The sequence below is a fragment of the Cololabis saira genome, chromosome 4 (genome assembly GCF_033807715.1).
Source record: "Cololabis saira isolate AMF1-May2022 chromosome 4, fColSai1.1, whole genome shotgun sequence".
In the NCBI taxonomy this organism is placed as follows: Eukaryota; Metazoa; Chordata; class Actinopteri; order Beloniformes; family Belonidae; genus Cololabis; species Cololabis saira.
Genome location: NC_084590.1, coordinates 43,652,270 through 43,668,106, shown reverse-complemented (window position 1 = coordinate 43,668,106; position 15,837 = coordinate 43,652,270). Strand labels below are relative to the sequence as shown.

Below are 15,837 nucleotides of genomic sequence, written 5' to 3'. Positions count from 1 at the left end.
ATTACATCCGAGAGTGTTTCTTTGTGATTTAGAGATTTTTCCAGTACAATTAAGTGTATTTATTTTTAAGAATTGGCGCAGATATTTACGCTAGTGTGCCGAAAAAGTCAGCACTTCTCTTTTAACTGTTTTACTTTGTCACTATCCTCGTATTCAAAGCTGAAACTCTCCGAATAAATATCTTCTATCATCTTTTTAGCAGTGATATTTTTCCTGCGAAAATATATAATAGTTGTCAGTTAATAAAAATAAACGACCGTCTACAAAGAAATAAAATCGGCAAATGCATTCTAGAAAACTAAAAATGTCAAACTGCTCTATTTGTGGAATAACGATGGATTTGTAGAAGAAATATATTATCAGATATGCTGCGATTCATGGCAATTATTTATGCCTTCCTTTTTAGTAAATTAACATTTCGTTTTTTTGCGTTGGAAACTTCTCGCGGGCCGTTTGACACCCCTGCTCTAAACCCAGCAAAGATGGTGCTACCTTGGAACCAGGTTCTTTGTCAGTGGAAACAGAAAGCCCGGTTCCAAACTCAGCACTGGCCCAGAACCAGAACCAGCCTGGAACTAGTTTGGTAGAAAACAGGTAATTGTTGTCCTTTTTTTTCAAATAAGAATCGATAAGGGATCAAAGAACCTAATTGTTCAGCACAATCAAAAGTAGAACTGGAATAGTACAAATCTTACCCATTTCCATCTCTAGTAATGAAGGGTTTAGCAGCTATAACTAAATATTTAGAGATTTAGGTTTGACTGAGTAAAGAGGGTTTTTTCTCCTCTTGAAATATGGATGGAGTTTGCTCTATCTGAGATCGCATGCTCGTCTCGTGGACTCGGCTGAACCTCGGCTCATCGGTACGCTGAGCTTTTACCTCCTCGCAGCCCGGAGGGCCGCTGGCGCTGAGCTGCAGAGGGATCGGGGAAGTCTGCACTTCCTGTACGAACATTCGTCTGCTGACACAGCATCAGATCCTCAGCATCGCTGCGGCGCTGACGAAGGCGGCGGAGCGTCCCTGCAGACGAGCCGAGGAGGTGGCAGTAGTGGGGTAGTGGTTGATCCTTGTAGCACCCTATAATGTAATAATTTCCTGAAAATGTAATAACGCCTGAAACGCCTGAAATAACTTCACCAATAATGTAATACAATATCCTGACTGATATTGTAATAACATTTTTACCGATAATGTAATACCTTGGGATTTTATTTGGGATATATTGGGAATTTATTAAATTTTCAGGTGGGTCTTTTTTTTTTCTCCAAAACTGATAATGTAATACTTGACAAATAATGTAATATATATGTTCATTTTCAGTCCAGAGTTCTACATTTTATGTTTTAAGAATCTAAGAATACGCTGGATTTGAAACACCAGAATGACTATTGGGTTAAATTGAAGACTTTGAGTACCATGTAATAAATTCCCAATAACGTAATAAGGTATAACATTATTGGTAAAAATGTTATTACAATATCCTTCAGGATGTTTTATTACATTATTGGTGAAGTTATTACATTATTGGGTTTTATTACATTTTTGATTGAGTTAAGTGCTAATTTTATTACATTTTCAGGCGTTATTACATTTTCAGGAAATGATTACATTATAGGGTGCTACAATCCTGCAGGCAGGTCCTCCCATGCACCTTTCTGGGAATATCTGCTTCTGTACCTCGGGGAACTTTTCTGGGATTTTGTCAGGTTTTTTTGTATTATTTAGACACAGATCTCATTTTGACCTGAGAGAAATGTTGATTTATCATTAATATTGAGATAAGAGATCATAAGCCTTCTCCGACTGAAGTCTCACGTCCTTGTTCAGATGGAGAGTCGTCGGGTATCAGGAGCATCCACAGGATCAACGGTGGATGTAAAAATGAGGCGACTTGTTCTTACAGAGCTTGAAAAGCTCTAGTGCCATTTAAGGACGTTTAGACTAGATAAAGGAAAAGGAAACTCTCAAATGTCAAGGACACACAGAGACCTGAGGACGGCGGCGCGGCGTCCCGCTCGGCTGAGTCCAGGAACGCCAATTAAATAGTTTCAGAACAAAAGTGAATGAACTAAAGGTTTTTATTTGATCGATTCAGCACCGTTGAAGTTGGACAAGTTTTGAAGTTTGAAATTAAACCTTGCTGCATTTTATTTCACGCCTTTTCCAGATTGGTAATTAATGAGCAGATTCATATATAGAAGGTGTAAAATTGTATCTGTAACACATTAAAGCCCAATTTGTGTCTCTTATTGATTAACTTAACATTTTCTAACATAATTAAATCCAAGCTCTCAGCAGTCACAACACGACTACAGAGCTCGGTTTGTTTTTATTTCTCTTATTTATGTATGTATTTATTTAAAACTGGTCCCATCATGCTGATGAAACATTGACGGAGGTGTTTCCTTGCGGCGCAGACCAAAGCTGATCCAGGAGACCAGATGGTGAAGCTGTCCAGAGTAAACGGAGTGAGGAAGACTGAAGACGAAGGGGAGAGGAGAGAGATGATCACCCCGGCTCTGAGAGAAGCGCTGACCAAGCAAGGTGAGCAAACACTGGAAAAATAAGGGTAAAGTAAGAGTAGCTGAGGCTGGATCTGCTCGGCAGGTTTCTGTGACTGTCGGCTGTAACGGAGGTATAAAGTATTCAGCAGGAACATCTGCTGGATGGCCTTATATTTCCATATTATCTGACTGCATTACTTTATAATAATAAAAGTGGAGGCGTAGCGTCGCAGCTAATCGCCTGTTTAACCACCTTCTTTCCACGAGGTAGGCAATAATTCAGGTTTTTTTAAAACAAAAAAAACAAACTTTTAGCATTAAATCTGCAACACATTCAGCCAATAAATCAATTTAAACAATTTCTTGTTAGTTTTTTAAATGTCATTATTTTTTTGAGCAACTTGTTATTCAAATTTTTTGATCCACTGCTCTAGAAATGTAAAACATTTGCAGAGTCAGAGTCATTTTTATTGTCCCTCGAGGGGAAATTCATTTAGCAGTATGGGAAACAGTCATCATAAAAAGACAGACATACAAATAAGAACAATTAAAACATTAAATACATGACATAGTAACCATAATAAATGAGTAAAAGCAGAAGTGCTTCCAGCAGTGCAGGCAGAATGATAAAAATGTATTCAAAATATTAAAATTTATGCGAATTGATCATTTTAACAGCGGTTGGTATAAAAGAAAATGTACACGAAAATTTACAAATTTACACTTTGCAAATGTGAAACAAAAACAAAAGTATCCCCTCAGGAACAAAACAGCTATGTGTGTCTCTTAAGGTGGACTGGTTCATCTGGTCTTTGAATCCTACCTCAGTCCGGTTCTGGTCTGACGATCTAGGTTGGGAAATGGGTTGTATGTTCCTGTACGAAGTTCCTGCCACGATTCCTTAAATTCTGACCTTTTTCCCGACTCCCCTCCACATGATGATGCTGCTTCACTGCTGAGGTGACGTCCTTGGTACCGTAGGTTTGTCTGAAACATCGACTTCCCCGATGACCAAAACCTTTAGTTTCATTCTGGTCTGACCCCGAGGAAACTCTCCGGGGGTCAGCTGACCCGTCTACGCTGCGTCCTTTATTCCCAAATACGACGTGTCACTAAACTGAGCGGATTGCAGCGCTCATTTAACCAGCTAGCGTACTTGGAGTTGTTACCAGGAACGGCGTTTCCTTCACGAACCTTCGAGAGGCAGTAAACACTCCTGCAGTCTGAGAGGGGCTCAGATTGGCCTCGGTCGTTGATTTGAACAGTTTGGACCAGAAACGTTTTACGTTAAGGCGGCGATGACAAGAATAACACGATAGATGGACCAGCGGGTCAGGTCAGACCTTGTTGGCGCATCACACCAATGAAGGGGTCCCGGGTTTTATTTGAATATTAGTCAGTCCCAGTGCTGTGTATGTTTTTAAAAAAGCAAACAAAACCCCAAGAAACTCCCATTCTACCAGTGACGTGCGGTGAGATTCATGGATGGTGAGGCACTGACTTCATCAGTCAGATTTACAAGCATATGAACCCTCCAGAGCAACTTATTCACCATTTGAATGGCGGTAGTTAACTGGTTATGTTTAAAACCTCCTATCGTCATTTACAAACAAATGCTTTACACATACAAACTGTAGCGCACAAAAAGCACATTTAATAAAAAAAAAAAGTTATTATGGTCTTACCTTTTACTGACAATGAAGTCCATACGCTGCTCCTTCTGAACAAAAGCAGTGATGATTTGATTTTAGAAGTCGCAAGAAGTCGCAAGAAGAATCCCTGAGCTCACTAGTGCCCCCTACCGTGAGGCAGGAGAAGTGCGTGTCTCACCCCGTGCCTATTTTCAGCTGTTTTATGATTGCGCCGGCACAAGAAACACATTTCAATAGTGACATACAAAGAGACAGCGATCTGGTCTCACTAATATCATGGCAGCACAGTTAGCCGAGTGATTGCTGATCCATGGTGAGGCTCAGCGGGGTGCTGCCTCACCGCCGCATCTGCTCAGCATTTGAACGCCAAATGTGAAAATTCTGCGATTTTGAAGAAAAAATAATCTAAAAATGGTGAAGTTAAATGGAAAATTACTTTATAGTACAAATCAATTGATAAATATAAAAAAATATTTTTTTTTCATTTTACATTTCTTTCTTTCCATGATGGCAGGTGAAGCACAGCCTCCCCTGACCGCACGTCACTGCATTCTTTTTGTTCCTTCTTCTCTCAGATAACTGGTGCTCCTTGTACTACAACACAGAAATATTAAATGAGTTGAAACCTCCACTTAGGCCCCGTTTACACGGAGCAAAAACGGAGGCGTTTTCATGCGTTTTGGCCGTTCGTTTACACGAAAACGGAGGTCAAAGCCCCCAAAAACGATCATTTCTGAAAACTCCAGCCAAAGTGGAGATTTTCAAAAACTCTGTTTTCACGTTTGCGTCTAAACGGAGGAAAACGGAGGAAAACGGACATTTAAGCTTCAGAACGTCACATTATGCACCAGAAACTCACCAGCGTCATGTGTGCGACCTGTGTTTACAATTAGTTTGGCCACCGGCAATATTTTCTTGTATTTTACCTGTTTTATATTCTATATAAAAGACTCTCGTTCCGTATTGGAAGTAAAGCCTGAATTATGGTCCCGCGTTAAATCGACGCAGAGCCTACGGCGTAGGGTACGCGGCGATGTGCGCCGTACGTGCGCGTCGCCGCGTATCCTACGCCGTAGGCTCTGCGTTGGTGTAACGCAGAACCACAAATCAGCCTTAACTGGAAGTTACACGTGTCATTTGTTGATGTTTTTTCCAGGATTCTGATTGGCTGGCATGAGGTTAACAGCGTTTTCATGCGGGTTCGTGTAAACGAGGATATTTTTGAAAACGTAGAGGGGAAAATATCCGTTTTTGTAAATACCCGGCTACGTGTAAACATGGCCTTAGGTGTTATTCCTCCAAACACCATTTCACTGCAAGAGGTTCTATTTGTGAAGAGAAAACTAAACAATCCTAATAAACAAATGTAAATTAATAGAATTTAATAAACTGATAAACTCGGAATGGCTTGAAAGTGGGTCTGTAATCTTCCAGGCGGAGGGGCGGCAGCAGCTTCTGCTCCGAGATCATTCCTGATGTTTTTCTTCCACCACATGGCGGGACGCCGCCCCAGCAGATGTGTTCATGAGAGCTCACATCTGCAGGGTGATTAGTTAATCAAATAGATTTGATTAGCAGCATCCTGTTGCAGCTTCGTAGGTCCTGAAGGAAACGTGGCTGCTCTTGGTTTTTCTCCCCCTGCTGCTGCAGGGTTTGTTTGTTTTTAACTCGGTGAGTCCTTTTAATGAATCAGGTTCTGTTGTTGCACTCGTCTATTCTTCTGTGCAGAATCACAACACACTATCGGCTTATGTAACACTCTTTAAATAGGCCTCGGTTTGCTGCACTCTACTTGGTTTGACCACACGTCGACCTATTTTACGTGTTTGTGTTGGCACGGTCGGCCCTGGCAGACGACTCGGCTTATTTTGGGTAAAAGAACGAGGAATGAAAAGTTCTGGCATCGTGTTAACGGCATCCAGAAAGCCGCGTTTCCTTTATAGCATTTTATTTCTGGCAGGAGATGGATGCAGGAGTCCCGTGCTGCCGAAACTTGTGCAGCCACCAAGAAAGTTTGAAGCCGTACACTTTGGAAAACGAAGCTCGGGGGGACCGAGGACTCGCATGGACCTATTTTTGTCAAAGGGAATAATAGTAGAGTAGCATTTTAACGAGCGGCGCGGGACAATGAGGGCATTTGAATATGAACGCTGCTGAGTAAGGGACTCTGGGGATTATTAGGACGTTGATTTCATCTTTTTTTTTCCAAGCATGATGGTTAATCTCACTGTTCCTTACTCAAGACCCAGTTCAGTACATCCAATGTGTTTTTATTCCTCTCGGAGGTCAGAGAGCAAGAAGATTAGAAGCTAATTAAGTTATTTACTTGCATTGCTTGCTTGCTTATTTTTATTTGTATTTCTTACTTGCATCTTATTAACTCCAACAAGTAGCATAAAGATTGTTTCTTGTGTCGTGGGAGCGTCACCTCGGCCCTGGTTGTATAGATGACGTGTTTGTAGGCCTGTGTTGAAAAAATCGATTTCCCATTTCTAAATCGATTCTCATATTATTATTTTTTTTTTTTTGGGGGGGGGGGGGGTTTCTTTTATTTATTTATGTATTTTTTTTCATCATTACATTACAACTTTTGGTTATTTTTTTATTTATCCCCAAAAAATTTATGTTTTGTTGGACACGAGAATAACTGGTGCCATATTTTTGCCTTTTAAATATGTTTAAAGGTATGAAAACATTAAAGTGTTAGGTTATAATTGCATAAATTGTCTATATTTCATTACTTTATATACTGTCTTGGGGTTACATTTGCAAAAAAATGCTAAAAACCAAATGCTCAAAAATTTAAAACCAAAATAGACCGAAAATGGAACAAATAAAAACGGAATGTGGGAAAAAATAAAACCGATTTCATCCGTCTCTGTTTCCTCCCTGGATCTGTTTGGTAATTCTGACCCACATGATGTTTCTGAAAGCAGTTCTATCAGCATTCTGGGAGCTGATTGGTCCTTACAGCATCATTAGCTGCAATACTTGCTGTTGAATCTCAATATAATACTAGTAGTAATATTTTGCATAACTACAGTCATATAATTCATGCAACAGCTTAAAAAACATTTTAATATCACTAATCCAAATCAATATCGGAATCAAATCGGATCGAATCAAATCTTGATAATCGATTCTGAATCTTAAGAAAGACATTTGAATCGATCCCCAGCCCTACGTGTTTGGTCATCACGTATCACAACTGCTGAAGATCTGCTTCGTATTTGACTCCTGGACGTTTAGGAGAGATGAAAAGCTCTGGCTGAAAGATGGACAGATAATTAGGGGTGGGCAGAAATATATATCAATATGGCAATATATCGTGATACTTTGCCGGTCGAGTTGATATCGATATTCATAATTTGAATATCTTTTTTTTTTTAATAATAAATCATGTTTCAGTTCCAGTACGACTTTAATTTTATAAATGGTTAATTTCATATTATGTAAATAATATGAAAAATATATGCAAATATGTTGTAACTTTAGCTTGTATAGTTATTATATTATAATGAACTGACTGAAATGTGTATTTTTTTATATGCAGTGAAATCTGTCAGTTTTCATAAAACAATTAGATTCTGGTTAAGCAGCACTGATATGTGTCCATTTTTACATTGAAGAAGTTGATGATACGAGCACGGAAATGTGTATTTTCGACCTTCATTTAGTTTTATAATTTTCTGTTCATTTGCAGACAGAAAATATTTTTGTGAAGGGGATTCAGTGCAGTCAATAAATTCTGAATTTCTACAGTGATGCAGATATCGTGATGTTGTGGATGAAATGTGTTGCAACATCGTGATATTATTGTTGGCAAAATATCACGATAGTTTCGTATCATGAGGTTCCCAGTGACACCCAGCCCTACAGATAATCCTCCACAGAGATTAGAACCAGCAGCTCCACCTTAAGGGACAGGTGAGCGAGTGAGCGTTAATAATTGGTGATTGTTAAAAGTTAAATGAGCTTTCAGTGGGTCCAGCTCCCGGCTCTACTCCCTCCATCATTTACTGGGGTGATACAGTTTATACGTTGCATAACTCCTCGTTAGGAGCAATTTTAGAGAGTTTAATGCTTGTCAGCTTTTCTGTGTGAGGGAGAGAAAGACGCAGCTTGTTTTGAAAGGGATAAAAAAGGAAAATGCGCTCCTTTTATGATTTAATTCATCATCAGCAAACTGTTGATTCAGGTATTAGATGACATCTGTTTTGAAGTGTTGATGAAAACCAGTTGTGTTTAATCATCCAGCCTCAGATCTGTGGGGATCAATGTTCCCAGAATAAACCCTGAATCAGGCGGCTCGCTTCACTCGCTCGATCACGCACAGAAAACAAAAAAAGAGCTACTTTAAATTAGTCATGAAGCCAGAAAACAACCCCATTATCATGCCGGGAGCTTATTATGTCACATTAATAAAATATTATCTTTGACATGTAACACGGAGGAAGACGTGTTAGAAGGAGAAGCCGGTTCACAGCAGCCCGTGAGGTAATGAACCCGGTAGAGGCGATTCCTGATGGGATTCACGCTGTAGAGGAGCTCGTGCTCCGCGCTACACTTTCCTGAGGTGGTTTTTCAGACGTGTCGGCCGTCCAGTTCACAGGGCGGCCACGGATCCTTAAAAAGTCTTGAATTACATTTTCTTAAAATAAGGCCTTTTAAAGGTCTTAATTTGACTTAAATCTCAATCTGAGTGTCTTAATTTTTTAATCTTAATTTTAGAGGGAATTTATCCGGTCATCATTAAAATGTTTCTTACGCTTTGAAAAGGATTTAATCGTTTAAATGTCATCGTTTACGGAAGAGTATTAGGGCCAGGCAGGAGAAAAAAAATATATATTTTAGAGGAGGAAGATTTTTTTTTTTTTTCATTTTACACTTACCGTAGTTCAAGCACAATTTCGAGAAAAAAGTCAAAATATATTTTAACTTTATTCTCGAAATTTTGACTTTATTCACGATATTTCAACTTTATTCTCGAAATTTCGACTTTTTCTCGAAGTGCATAATAAAAAAAAATCTTCCCCTCTCAAATATTGTTTCTCCTGCATGGCCCTAATACTTTTCCGTAAGGAATGTATCCGGTCATCATTAAAAAGTTTTTTAAAACTTTGAATATTTAATCGTTTTGAGGAGAAATAAATCTGTTTTCCAGTTGTTAGACGCCTCAGTCAGGGTTGCCAGGTTGGGCGGGTTTCAGCCCAGTTGGGTGAGTTGATAAAATTTGGGCTGCTTTTCCAGGTTTTTACAAAATATTTAGGAGAAATTATTAACAAAAAAATTTCAATCATGGCAGAGAAAAGTAGAAACATACACAATAAACTCACTGATATTTTATTTGCTTTAATCTGCTCAATTCAATTGTAGTCTTTGTTTGAAGCCTAAACTTTTTTTTTGCTATTTAGTGGCTTTGGTAAGATTTAAATTTATTACGCATTTAATCATTTACGGTTTTAACATAGAGAATGTATGATTTGAGCTGGTTCTTCATTATTTCGGCGGGTTGTTCATCGCGTTTTGGGCTGGAACCTGTCAAATCTGGCAACCTTGACCTCAGCGCTGGATTTCCTAGTCGCCGTAGTCTCAAGACCCGGCAAGGAAATATGGGTAAATGTAAATTTAGTGACAATTGGCCCGAAAATTCCAGTTTCTCGTGGCGGCTGAACCCCGTAGAGCAGGGCTCGGCAACCCAAAATGTTGAAAGAGCCATATTGGACCAAAAACACAAAAAGAAATATGTCTGGAGCTTTAAAATGAAGGCAACACATGCTGCATGTTTCTATATTCTATATTCTATATCTATATATATCTATATAACTGGGTCCTCTGCTGCAAATGTAGCATGCTAATGTCTTTCCACATGACTCTTTTTGTTACGCAAATCTATGGAAGAGTATTAGGGCCAGGCAGGAGAAAAATCAGTTTTGAGAAAAGTAAAAATGTCGAGAAAAAAGTTGAAATGTAATTTCTTGACATTTCAACTTTTTTCTCGACATTTCAACTTTTTTCTCGACATTTCAACTTTTTTCTCGACATTTTTACTTTTCTCAAAATTAAAATGTTGAGAAAAAAGTTGAAATGAAAAAGGAAGAAAAAAAGGAAAAAAAGAAGAAAAAAGAGAAAAAAAGGAAAAGAAGAAAAAAAGGAAAAAAAGAAAAAGAAAAAAAGGAAGAAAAAAAAAGGTCAAACATTTTTGAAAAAGCTCCAGGGAGCCACTAGGGCGGCGCTAAAGAGCCGCATGCGGCTCTAGAGCCACGGGTAGTCGACCCCTGCCGTAGAGGCTCCCTGGCGGGATTCACGCTGTTCCAGGAGCTCGTGCAGAGGTTTTTTGCAGGAATGTTGAAGCTTTCAAAATGTTCACTCACTGTTCCTGATCTTCATCTCTCCGTACAGGATACAAACTAATTGGAAGTCACTCCGGCGTGAAGCTCTGTCGATGGACCAAGGTAACAGAATTTCCCCTCATCAATAAATCACTACTTTCCTAATTGGTTCAGTTTGAATTAAACGTGCACGAGTGGCTCTGAACGTGTGGTTTGCCCGGGCCAGTCCATGCTGCGGGGGAGAGGAGGCTGCTACAAACACACCTTCTACGGCATCGAGTCGCACCGCTGCATGGAGACCACGCCCAGCCTGGCCTGCGCCAACAAGTGCGTCTTCTGCTGGAGGTGAGTCTCTGCAACGACCCCTGGGGGGTTTGAGGAGGTAAAGACGGTGGCAGAGCAGTAGAAGAGGTAAATAAGGGATTTTAAAAGGAGCATATTTTCATCAGTGCACACAAACAAAGAAAAACAACATTTCATTCAGCGACACGTCCGGTACGCAGCAGCGGGGAAAGGAAAAGCTTGAGCTGAATTTTAAGTGCCGAGGCGACGGAAACTCTCTCCCCTGCTGCCTGACCCGAGTTACACCTGCTCCGCCGCGGAGATTTGACTTCTTCTTTCTTACTTTTGTAAAAACTGAATGAACCACGTACTTCTCGAAACACTTGGACACTCAAAATAGTAAATATTACTGCACAAGTACACGATTTGGAAAATGGAAGATAAGAGGATCTGAAGAACGATGTTGACCTTTTACTAACATATCAACAGTAATCAGACGGGAAGTGGAGCAGGAGATAAATATGTGGAGCTCCACCTGGTGAATATCTGGATAAATATGTGGAGCTCCACCTGGTGAATATCTGGATAAATATATGGAGCTCCACCTGGTGAATATGTGGAGCTCCAACAGGTAGATATCTGGAGCTCCACCTGGTTAAATATCTGGAGCTCCACCTGGTGAAATATCTGGAGCTCCACCTGGTGAAATATCTGGAGCTCCACCTGGTGAAATATCTGGAGCTCCACCTGGTGAAATATCAAAGGCTATTACTCTTTTGACTTGTAACAAACGAAAATCTATGAGCGTTTTCTTTTCTTTGCATTTGCACCAAAGATATATCTGTTAAGGTTCCTCGCTGGAGCTGGGAAAGGTCAGCTTCTGCTTCCCTGTCGCCACGGATACGCTGGAGTGGCCGTTGGCAGCTATGCGGGACGACAGGGAGCGAGCCGTTCCCGGGCCGCCGTCCTCGCCGTCCGGCTCTCCGTGGTGACAGGAGTTGGATTTTTTTTTTTGTTTCTTTATTGGGTAGTCGATGTAATGTATATTACACAATAAACATTTTTTAAAGGATTCGACAGAATACCCCGTTTTATATTTTACCAAAACAAAACAAAAAGAAAAACAAAACAAAAAAAAAATTAAATAAATAAGGACACAAAACTTAACATAACAAACACCCCAAAACACTGCAAAATACATAATTATAAACAGGTCCCAAAGTAAGTACCAATTACCAATCAAACTCTGACTGAAGACAATAATAATAGGAAAAATAAAGTAATAAAATACAGGACACACAAAACAAACAAAAAAAAAAATAAATAAATAAAAATTTAAATAAACAGACCTAAAAAAAATAGACATGGTTAGCAATATCATACTTCCCTATAATTAAATTAAATCAAATTAAATTAATCTTCCAAGGATGCCAAAGAATTAACAAAAGAAAGAATAGGTTCCCAAATATAAGGAAGAGCAACCCCTAATACCGCATTTAATTTTCTCTAAATATAAAAAGGACATCAGGTCTTTCAACCAAGAATTGGGAGGAGTTGGATTTTTATAGTGCAAACGCTTGTGACAAATTTAAACATGTGATGCCTCAGGATTTATTTTACTTTTCTTGCTCATAGACTTCACACGTAGTCAGGTGTTATTAACACCCAAAGAAGAGACTGTAGGATGGATCCTCAGGACAGGTTTCTGTCAGATGGGTGAACCATCACTCACATCATCACGTCTGAGAATATCCAGATTTAATATCTGTCACCTGGTTAGAATATGAACATGTCTGTAAACGGTGCGGTGGGAAGCTGCTGGAGGTGCAGGACTTGCAGGATGGGACTGTGGCGCCGGTGTTGTGCCTCGTCTTGTGTGTGAGCGGTTCAGAGGTGGAAACGGTGAGGCATCTTCGTTGATCCTCTGCTCTGCCTTATTGGGTCAGAGCAGAGGAAATGAGCTCTGTCTGCAGAGAACGAGCACCAGAGCAGAACCAAACCTAAATATCACAACGACAGCGCTGTAATGGAAACTTGTAAAGGTGAAAGAAACGGTCAAATGTGGCAAAAACCTTTTCTACGCTTTCCTGAGGTGGTTTTTCAGACGTGTTGGCCGTTCAGTTTACAGGGTCCTTAAAAGGTCTTTCCATTTTCCCAAGATAAGGCCTTTAAATGTCTTAATTTGTCTTAAATCTCAATACAAGGGTCTTCATTTTTTAATCTTAATTTTAGAGGGAATGTATCTGGTCATCATTAAAAAGTTTTCCTACACTTTGAAAAGGAAAAAAGTTTATTTCATTGTTTTGAGGAGAAATAAATCTGTTTACCGGTTGTTAGACGTCTCAGTCAGTGTTGCCAGGTTGAGCTGATTTCCGCCCAATTTTTGGGCGGGTTGATAAAATTTAGGCTGCTTATCCTGGTTTTTACTAAATATTTAGGAGAAATTGTTAACAAAAAAGTTTCCATTATTGCAGAGAGAAGTAGAAACGTTCACAATAAACTCACTGATATATTTGCCTTAATCTACTCAATTTAATTGTAGTCTTCATTTGGAGCCTTGACTTTTTTTGGCTATTTAGTGGTTTTGTTAAGCTTGAAATTTATTACACATTTAATAATTTACAGTTTTGACATAGAGAATGTATGATTTGGGATGGTTTTTCAGTATTTGGGTGGGTTTTACATCACGTTTGGGCTGGAACCTGTCAGATCTGGCAACCTCGACCTCAGCGCTGGATTTCTTAGTGACTTTTGTTTTTGGTCTTAAATTTTGTCTGAAAATGGTATTAAAAAGTCTTAAATTTAACTTAAAACCTGTAGACACCCTGAGTTTAGCAGGGAAGGTGTAATAGAAACACATCTCCAGCATCACTGGTCACGTGACCAGACCATGTGACCATTTGGAGGATCCTCCATAGTAGCAGCAGTCGCAGTAATTGGTTCAACACTGTTTCTCTCCGTCTTCTTTGAGAGTCGAGATCTTTTTCTTCTTTGGTGTGAAGAGAAGTGTCTGAGAATGAGATTCCAGAAGAGTTACGCTCATAAAAACGGGTCTTGCGGGACGTTATGTCACCAGAATGATGCTCTCTCAGGATTTAGGTCCAGTTAGTAAATACGTCCCGACACAGCCGAGCCGCTCATCTGTTCATGTTTCCAATCCCCCAACAGGCATCACACCAACCCCGTGGGGACGGAGTGGAGGTGGAAAATGGACCCGGCGGAGAAGATCCTGCAGGACGCGCTGGAGAAGCACCAGAACATGATCCGGCAGTTCAGAGGTCAGTGCCTCTTCTGCTCCATCAGTCCCCGGTGTTTCCGTTGTTCTCAGGGAGGAGACTCGGACACAACTCCTCTCATATTAATTCCTAAAAATCGATTCATATGTCTAAAGATCAATTTTTATTTATTTTTTTTTATTTTCTTTTATTTATTTATGTGTGTTTTTTTTCATCATTACATTACAACTTTTGGTTATTTTTTTGTTTATCCCCAAAAAAGTTTTGTTGGACACGAGATTAACTTGTGCCATGTTTTTGCCTTTAAATATGTTTAAAGGTATGAAAACATTAGGTTATAATTGCATAAATTGTCTATATTTCATTACTTTATATACTGTCTTGGGGTTACATTTGCAAAAAATGCTAAAAACCAAATTCTCAAAAATTAAAAACCAAAATAGACCGAAAATGGAACAAATAAAAACGGAACGTGGGAAAAACTAAAACCGATTTCATCCGTCTCTGTTTCCTCCCTGAATCTGTTTGGTAATTCTGCCCCACGATGTTTCTGTTTCAGTTCTATCAGCATTCTGGGAGCTGATTGGTCCTTACAGCATCATTAGCTGCAATACTTGCTGTTTAATCTCAATATAATACTAGTATTAATATTTTGCATAACTACAGTCATATAATTCATGCAACAGCTCAAAAAACCGTTTTAATAACACTAACCCAAATCAATATCGGAATCGAATTGGATCGAATCAAATCTTGATAATTGATTCTGAAACTTAAGAATCGGAATCGAATCGATTCTTGACATTTGAATCGATCCCCAGCCCTACTCAGCACCACCTCGTCTGGTACTTCCTGTCTCCTTCCCGTCTCCTGACCTCATAACTTTGTGTTCAATGAAGCTTATTGAAGCTCAGGATTCTGGTGTTGTGTCTGCTGCTCCATCACATCCTGACGATGCTGCCCCATAAATCACTAATCGCTCCCTCTCCATCTCACACATACATACCGTTCCCTATCCGGCGACTCTACCCTTCACTCGCTTTATTATCTTAAAAACATATCAATATTTATGCTGCAACTGCACTTGAGGTACTTATGTTCTCTCTAAACTGAAATGATGGATGTTTTTACCGATAGATGGAGGAACCAGACCTGCACGCTCACTTTGGTGCTCACTGGGAATGTTGTGAGCTGTTTGTGATTTCTTCTTCTGGCAGCTGTCGAGACTGGTCACGTCGGCCGGTCGGCGCCGGTTGTTATTGTCAAAACAGAATTCAGTGATCATTCTGTTAGTTTGACCTCAGCAGATTTTAGTTACCAAAAAGTAGCAATGGATTTTGTAGACTTTGCTAAAAACAAACAAACCTGATATAATGGAGCAGTTATTTTTCTCCTACACGGTTTGGAAGGTTTGAGGAAGATCTTTATCTTCAGCAAAATATAAAAAAGTAGTCTCGTCCGTCCAAGAGACCATCTGCAAAGTTGATGGGACATTTTCAAGTTTATTTTAATTATTTTCAAGTCTAATAAAATCTTTTTACAGTCAATGAGTCTATCGAGTATTGAAATGATTACTAGACTAATCTGATTATGATTTGCGCAACATCTTAAAAACATTTAAATTTTTTTTTGTCAGACAAAAAATATTTTGTCGGACAAAAATAATTGGTAAATGTTTGTAAATTCATAGCCAAATTAACTTTATTAAATTATCTTTAAAACATTTTCACGCCAGCGGGAACACGCCCACCGCCTGGTTAGACGTCTGTAACGTATAAATGTTAAAGTGGAGCACGAGCGTGTGCTTTCATGTCCAGATGTCGGCCTCAG

At 39.4% G+C, this 15,837-nt stretch overlaps 1 protein-coding gene across 1 annotated transcript in view; it reads left to right on the top strand.

Annotated features, from left to right (window-relative positions):
- The window catches only part of tyw1 (tRNA-yW synthesizing protein 1 homolog (S. cerevisiae)), a 91,176-nt gene that overhangs the window by 19,726 nt on the left and 55,613 nt on the right, over window positions 1-15,837 (top strand). Inside the window, exons 8-11 of the mRNA XM_061719863.1 lie at window positions 2,419-2,545; window positions 10,560-10,612; window positions 10,716-10,834; window positions 13,940-14,049. Coding sequence (XP_061575847.1) covers window positions 2,419-2,545; window positions 10,560-10,612; window positions 10,716-10,834; window positions 13,940-14,049 — 409 coding nt within the window. The remainder of the gene's footprint in view (window positions 1-2,418; window positions 2,546-10,559; window positions 10,613-10,715; window positions 10,835-13,939; window positions 14,050-15,837) is intronic.